General features: G+C 41.6%; 1 protein-coding gene across 1 annotated transcript; it reads right to left on the bottom strand.

Annotated features, from left to right (window-relative positions):
• Positions 1-914: 914 nt before the first annotated feature.
• On the bottom strand, positions 915-3,139 carry epd (ependymin). Its single transcript, NM_001140909.1, has 6 exons — positions 2,980-3,139; positions 2,745-2,776; positions 2,352-2,492; positions 1,987-2,173; positions 1,755-1,839; positions 915-1,427 (listed from the first exon to the last, which is right to left on the bottom strand). The coding sequence occupies exons 1-6, from the start codon at positions 3,065-3,067 to the stop codon at positions 1,295-1,297; spliced, it is 666 nt and encodes a 221-aa protein (NP_001134381.1). The 5' UTR covers positions 3,068-3,139; the 3' UTR covers positions 915-1,294.
• Positions 3,140-8,120: the final 4,981 nt, after the last annotated feature.

Raw genomic sequence — 8,120 nt, 5'->3', positions numbered from 1 at the left:
CTCTAGTACAAACGATTTAAACTAAACAGGAAACCAACTTTTAAATGTGCAGACAGCCCCCACTTAGACTGCTTGAGAAAATGTTTGATAGCATTTACACCTTTTGTACTACAACAATATTTAAATGAGCTTCCAATGCATTTCAACTGCAATAAAAGTGCCATAGATTTACTTGGAGAAACTTTGGGCACGCAACTCCTCTTACACCATTTAAGCTATCAACAACAGACCACCATTGACATGTTCAGACTGACCCAACTTATATTGTTTGTCAAAGGCTTTTTGATACTATTTATACTTTTTGAACTATAACCATTTAAAATTGGCATAGAAGCTCTATTGGCTAGAATTGTACATTTTAGATTTAGCACCGCTCTTCAACCGTTTAAGCTAATAACACCAAACCTACATACAGACTGACTCAATTTAGATTGCTTGCCAAAGATTTTTGATACTCTTCATACTTTTTGAACTATAAGCATTTGCATAAATTAACATGGCTTTGAATGAGAACCATAGGAGTAGAGTGGTAGCTATCCAAAATGGTCCAGCTCCTTGGCCATTTAAGCTGCAAACCTTTGAAACTATGCTCACTTCAAATTCTCTCAAATCTTAATAAAATATCAAGCACACATTTTCTTTAGGAAATGGACTTTTCTAGTCTTTGAGGAAGACTTTGGTAAAACAATTAAATATATTTTACCTTTATTTAACTAGGCAAGTCAGTTAAGAACAAATTCTTATTTTCAATGACAGCCTAGGAACAGTGGGTTAACTGCCTTGTTCAGAGGCAGAAGGACAGATGTTTACCTTGTCAGCTCGGTGATTCGATTTTGCAACCTTTCAGTTACTAGTCCAACGCTCTAACCACTAGGCTACCTGCCGCCCCTTTCAATAAAACAAATACATTTGGAGACTCGAAAAGATGTTGAGTTTTTATTATCTCATTTGCCTATGCAGACCTCCTACACATTAGCAACTTTAAGTGACAGATTAATAGTGTAAATTACAAACGTTATATCCCCTTATATCCCGTTCAAACGTAGAGATTACATTAACATGACAACTTGACATGAACTTTCCTTTTTTCGTCTGATTAATCTTCATGCAATGTCTTCAAAGAGGAATAATCAAAGAAAGTCAAAGAATCAAAGAAAGATCTGGTCTAACAGAAGAGAAGAAATTGCAATGAAACACTCAAATGTAGTTATGAGAGGGAAAGAAACATCTAGGAGGATTAGCTGGCCACCCTCTTGGTTGGTTGGTTGGGGCTGGAGGTCCTGGTGCCACTGTCTTAGACACTGTTGAACAGACTAAAGAAGTCATTCTTCTGGCCCTCAGGAGCCTCCTCCAGCTCCACACCCTCACAGAAAGACGGCAGATTGAATACTTCAGGGGCTTTCACCTCAGTGACCACTTCGGAATTGCTGTGAGAAGAAGAGAAAAATAGCATGAACGTTTTGGGCATGCAAGTGTAGCGGACATGAGTCGGGCTCATTGTCTTGTGATATAGTAGCCCTGCCTGCAACTTCAAAATCAGTGTCATCTTCGGCCCAATAGGACATTTCCTCTAGGTCTAACAGTCAAGACGTTGGTTTCTCCCGTGGGAGACCATAGAGAACAAAATTCCTCAAATGCATCTAGTACTATGATATACCAAAGTATAGGCAGATAGTAGCAGCTATTATCCATTGCACAAGAAGGTTTCAGTGACCCTACAGCTGCATTAAACAAATGAAAAGTATGCCACTCACCTGAAGAGGAGTGTCATGGAATCAGTTGAGTAAAAAGTGCTGAGTGGTAGACATTCTCCCACAGTAGTAGACACAAAATACTGGCCTGGAGATCAGGCAGACAGACAGATGCTTTGATACATCCTAACAGCTTCACTATATAAACCCACGTTTACACCATTGCCTTCCAACATTATACTTCATTAATAAAAATCACATTGACAGGTTGACTCCTAATGTGTATCATACTCACCCTTAGTCTCTGGCACGGATCCCGTCCATATGTTCACTTTGATGTTCTCCTCCTGAACTGTGTCACTCCCCAAAAACAGCTCAACCTGATGGGCTGCACCAGTGGGGAGGTCAAGAGCGTGAGCATGAGAGTGCAGAGACATCTTCTTACAGGACTGGTTCTTCATGTCAATGTCATAGAAGACCCCCTGAGAGAGATGGATGAGAAGGAGGAAGCATCAGTTATGATGATGCTGTGTCATAACCATAGTAACAAGTGGGTTATGCAACCGTTATGTAGGCCATGTGATGTTATAAAGCAGCTATTCTGAATTGCAATTGGGTTGAAATCTTGCCTTATATGTTTCTGTCAGTTGTCAGTGTTACCTCTTCAAATAGCATCAGGTAGTCCTCCAGATGTTCAGTCTTGTTGAGGTGCATCTCACTTTCAGTGAAACGTATCTTCTTGTCCGTAGAGTCGTAGCTGTAATGTCCAGTTGCCTTGATTTCACCTCCTGTAAGGGCCAGCTGTTTTAACCAGAGAGAAAATAGATCAAGAGAGAGATAAAGATATATAGAGAGATTAATATGACCCAATTCTGTACCTGCAAAAACTAAGCCAACAGTGCCAATAGAGCTGTGTTTAGGAGAAAACATCAGTGGATAAAAACAGGGTTGCCTGAACTGAGAGTCTGGTTTGGTTTAGAAATAATGCAATATAGCCTGTCCTAACATGACACTGGATATTGATAATGGTTAATGGACAAGAGGGCTACTCACCACAGTCAGGACCCCAGTCATATTAGGTGATGCTAAAAGACAAAGTCGGCAGTTAGACAGATTTTCAAACTCAGAGATCATGTGTAGACATATAGGTATACTTTAAGTTAGAAGAGACTGTTGATTTGATAAACCTTGACGATATAACAAAAATAGTCATACAAGTAACAGCAGTTTTCCATACAGTGCACAGCAAACATGAGCCTCAACAAGATATAAAGCAGATGATCCTTACTGCAGGGCTGTGGGCCGTGGGACTCTGCCAGGGCGGTGGCACCCAGACACAGCCAGATGGAGAGGGCAGCAACGGCAAAGGCCTGCATCTTCTCGTGGAGGGAGACTGAGGTTAACACTCAAACTGCACAACTCAGAGAGGATGATCACGACTCCAAGTGGTTCCAGGAACTGTGACAGGATGGATGGACACACTGGTCCTTTTTATCGGGTCCAACCACAGGATTAAACAGAACACCTCCATGGGTCCAACCCCCACAGTGTCTGTCTCAATGGAAGGATGTTGTGGAAAGAGACGGGGGTGGTTTAAACTGGCTGACCCTTCCACCTGGACCCTGACAAACAACATCTGCATAAACAAGGACTTAAGGACAAGCCACATGGAGTCACTGTGGAGCAACGGTCTGCTTTTTCATTGTGTCTCCTGTTCTGTCCTTGTGGATCCACTGTCCTGTCAGCATCTTGTGCTATAGAACCTATGCTATGATTCCTTGGGTACAGTCAACCCAGTTAGTTTGTAAGCCATGAGCCAATATTCAGCTCATAATGAAAGCATGTTCAATAAAGACCAATTTATAATAATGCTTACTGCTTGCTCTTAAATGTATTTTGATGTCCTTTCAACAATAAATTGTGTGGTATCATAGAATATGGTGCACTTTTCAAAATAGAATATCTACTGTGTAAAATATATACCCTTTGTTCTTCTAAAACCTTACCAATGTGATGTTTATTGATAACCTTTTCATGCCCTTATATTAATAGTGCTTACTGTGCAGTTTCTGTCTCTATGGTTGTGAAAGATCCAGCCGCCCTCAGAAGAACTTAGGGGGGCGTCCAATCCAAACACTAAAGGCCCTGTTCAAATGAGGTCGGCCCTCTGTCGTCCTGCTGTCTGTTCTCTGTTTCCCTACAGCAAACAATATTAAACAATATAAGACAAGATATTTGTTTTTCCTTTGAGAGGATGATTATGGTCACATCGCTGAAGGGGTTACGTTCGACTAAATCTTCAACTTAATAGGATTTGTTGAAAAAGTGGGTGGTTGATGTTGATGGTTGATGTTGCACATTTCACTGCTCCACAGCTCAGGTAACACAGCGTGTTGACTGGTCTGTAATCAACCATCTGACATGACTCTGGGTTCAATTCTGGATACATTGTAATAGATGGAATCCAAATAGTGTTATAGTTAGTAGTATGTGTACATGTACAACGTTTATACAGGATAAATATCAGACAGTACTGCCAATCAAAAATTCAGTCGCCCCTGGCATATAGAGAGAACGGATCATGTCTAAATAATAAGTTCTCTCTCGGACAAGAAGAGTTTATCTTAGTGCATCTAGGCTCGGGTATGCAATCAGACTGAAATGGTTCCAGCACTCCCCCCAATGGATTTAGACTTACACTGAGCTGTTCTTCCGCATTTGGACCCTCAACTGGAAGAACAACTGACAGAAACTCCACCAATCAATCCACAATGATTTGTATTAAACGTTTTCCCAATACATTTCTCACTGTTACAAAGCCCCCAGAGAGGGATCAAAATTAGTATCCAAATGAATGTGGACAGTTTATGCTTGTTATGGTCTTTAGGGCTTCTCTATTCCAAATAATATGGCAGAGTATCGATGTACAGTGGGAGATTGAGATTGTAGAAAACCCTTACAATTGGCCATGAGTACTTCTCAGAACCCTCTCTCAAACTCTCTCTCTAGCCTTTAGAGATTAACTTTGGGACTTCTTATAGCTGAGGTAGGCTTCCAAACCCTGACCTCAGCCTAAAGTTCAAATGTCATTGCTAACTAGAGTCAAAAGGAATGCCTCAGCCCTGCTTGCTTGGTAGTCTCCCCAAGCGCCCATGTGGTATTACACTACACAAGGCAGACTTCCTCTCTGGGTGGAATGCAACGAAAAGAGTCCGCAGCCCTTAAAAACAGACTCCACCCACGAACACGCACGCGTGTAGATCTATACACGTAAACCGTGAGGCCGAGACAGTCACGGGATCTAAACTGGCACCTCTTTCGGAGACTACCACATGGTGGCGCTCTTTTTCAGAGAATTAAGGAAATGGATTGCTGTGGTCAGGTACTGTCCGCACACTGCAATAGAGCAGAGCAAAAGTTTCAGTGTTCCGTGGTATCGTGAGTGCTCTCTGATTGCTAAAATTTGGAAGGAAAGGTAATGAAAATAAAAAGGTATTGAAACTAAAAAGTGACCAAGAGAGGGGGAATCTGTCAGTGTTCCTCCTAACTGTGAGAGCAGAGGAGGGAGTCACAAGAGTGAGGGAAGCCCTTCTGGAGAGTCATGATTTGAAAGGGGTAGTACGTACAGTATGTGATGCATATAGAGCTTCTCCCCCACAACACACACAAACATATACCATCATACTCCCGAGACCACATCCCTGTTAGAGTTCTCTGCTCACGAAAAGAAGAAGTAGGTACTGTATCTGTCCATCAGGACTGTTGTCCAGACCACTGACCTGTAGTTCACTGCCCACTTCCTCTCTCCAGGTCTGAACCTGACCTGTGTGCATGGGTCAGTTGGGCATAAACAGTAACTATACAGATATACACTCAGATAGTACCAAGGCTGTGTACAAAACTACTTGGCTGATTTTGACTGATCCCTAAGTCGATTAAGCAGCTTCTGTTTATTTTCCTATTCCAAAATCTCAATAGTAAATGTATATCTCTCGTTTGATTATGGTGATTTATGACCATGGGCCTTAGGGTAATGGCAGAGTGCCATTTCATCTCCACTATGGCTCTTAATAACAGAAAGTGGGATGAATAGTCATGATGGTCATGATGGTGGTGGTAATTATGGTAAAAATAGTGACGATGAAGTTCTCTGAGACATTCCCAGGGCTGCCCCCCTCCAGGCGGTTAATTCTGGGGGATCACCAGGAGATCGGCAGCACTGAAACTCCTCTCTCTGCTATTTCTGTCATGGTGAAATAATGGTGAATATGCCAGCCAGTAACCACCTACTCTCTGCACAACTGTGATGAAACGGCATGCTTCCGCAATCAAGAAAATTACTAAGCTCTTTCTCTCATCACTCGCCCTCTGCCCCCCTTCTCTCTAAACCCGTCCCCCAAAAATAATTGTTCAGTCATTCACAATTTGAAAAATTAAAACTAGTGAAAAGTCATTATCCAAATGCTCTTAAAATACACTACATGGCTAAAAGTATGTGGACACCTAGTAGTTGAACATCTCATTCCAAAATCATGGGCATTAATATGGACTTAGTCCTCCCTTTACTGCTATAACAGCCTCCACTCTCTTGGAAGGCTTTCCACTAGATGTTGGAACATTGCTGCGTGGACTTGCTTCCATTCAGCCACAAGAGCATTAGAGAGGTCAGGCACTGATGTTGGGCGATTAGGCCTGGCTCGCAGTCAGACCGTTGGATTGCCGGATGATGAAGCTAGATTAATCACTCCAGAGAAAGCGTTTCCACTGCTTCGGAGTCCAAGCTTTACACCACTCCAGCTGACGCTTGGCATTTCATGAAGCTACGAACAGTGTTGCAACCAAGGACAGACCAATTTAACGCGCTATGCGCTTCAGCACTCGGTGGTCCCGTTCTGTGAGCTTGTGTGGCCTATTACTTCGCTGCTGAGCTATTGCTGCTCCTAGACATTTCCACTTCACAATAGCAGCACTTACAGTTGTCGAGGCAGCTCTAGCAGGGCAGAAATTTGACAAACTGACTTGTTGGAAAGGTGGCATCCTATGACGATGCCACATTGAAAGTCACTGAGCTCGGGTGTGACTGAAATAGCCGAATCTACTCATTGTAATGGGTGTCCACATACCTTTGACCATGTCATGTATAAGGCGGTTCCAGAGAGAGAGAGAGAGAGCTGAGTCGTTTTCTGGATACGGAAGCAGGCTTCTCTCTCCCTCTCTCTCGTCAATGGGTGGTTGTCACTGTTGCCAAAGCAATTATACATGGACAAATATACACAAAAAGAAAAAAACTGCAACAATTGAGAAGGAAAATCTACGAGGGCTAATGTGTATGACATGGTGGGAGCTATTGTCTCTCATATATTATGACAGGCCAGGACATAATCTGCTGCAAAATCTACTTTCTCTACGTTTTCTCCTAACAAAATGCTGATTTTCTCTGTACATTGTTAATGTCTTCCTTGTGAAAATTTGATATCTCTATTTAGAATTTGGTAACATTAAAGTTTGTGATTAAATGTAGATTTCTATTCGTTCTAATGTTGTTATTTGTGGTTGAATTTAGTTGGTGCTTTTGCTAGTCTGAAGGGTCACTCTCTGGTTACGGTGTTTGCATAAAAAAGCCTTGTAATTCTAATATTCTGGATCACAGTGTGTTAGGTGAGTCCAGAATTTTGTGTCTCTTTTCTAAATTTGGAATGCCAGGTGGAATCTCCCAAGATCTGGCCTACAGGCTAGGTTTGAGGCATTTCTGGGCACACCTAGAACATTTAGACAAAATTCCAGGTGTAAAACTTTGGTGGGGCATTTATCCCATAATATATATTTTAAAATTGTAAAGGGGGGGCCAAATTTCTCTGCCATATAGAAGGATATAGAAGGATAATAAATCAAATCATTTTATCCAAATTCTAATTGGTGGGTTAAATTTATATAGGGTCTTTCTAATTGCAAAATATGCTCTGAGTGCTTTATCTGTTAGAGACTTTATGGCCATGTCAAACTGGCCAGATGATCTTCTAGTCAGACCAAGGTAAGCATAGTTGGTGGTGTTTCAGGGTTGTTTCTCCTAGGCTGAAATTATCTACTTTTCTGAGATCTGGACTTTTTCTGAAAGATCATTGGTTTGTAGTTTTTCCTGTTAATTCTTTCTTTCTCTCTCTATCGAGAGAGAAGAGAAAGAGAAGAGAGACAACTATTACTCAGTCAGACTGTGTATAACACACAGAGGTGACGCAATGCAATTTCAAGATGACACTAACCTCTAGAAACCACTCATTTCGAGATGTGTTGATTGTATCCGTTCTGGCTGGCAAAGTACCAGGATGTTGTCTCTGGTTTTGAAACTGAATTTCGAGAACTGAATTTGAAAACATAATCTTAATGCATCTGAGGAGTTGAATATATGAAACTTTTGTAAACTTCAAATGA

Source organism: Salmo salar, chromosome 04, assembly GCF_965601325.2.
Source record: "Salmo salar chromosome 04, fSalSal1, whole genome shotgun sequence".
In the NCBI taxonomy this organism is placed as follows: Eukaryota; Metazoa; Chordata; class Actinopteri; order Salmoniformes; family Salmonidae; genus Salmo; species Salmo salar.
This window is presented reverse-complemented; position numbering and strand designations above follow the sequence as displayed.

Bases quoted from the DNA above. Each gene is read 5' to 3' on its own strand.
- epd (NM_001140909.1), bottom strand. From the start codon at position 3,067: ATGCAGGCCTTTGCCGTTGCTGCCCTCTCCATCTGGCTGTGTCTGGGT. The intron at 2,493-2,744 runs GTGAGTAGCCCT...TGGTTAAAACAG, and splicing joins TGACTGGGGTCCTGACTGTG to CTGGCCCTTACAGGAGGTGA. The intron at 2,174-2,351 runs GTAACACTGACA...CATCTCTCTCAG, and splicing joins ACCTGATGCTATTTGAAGAG to GGGGTCTTCTATGACATTGA.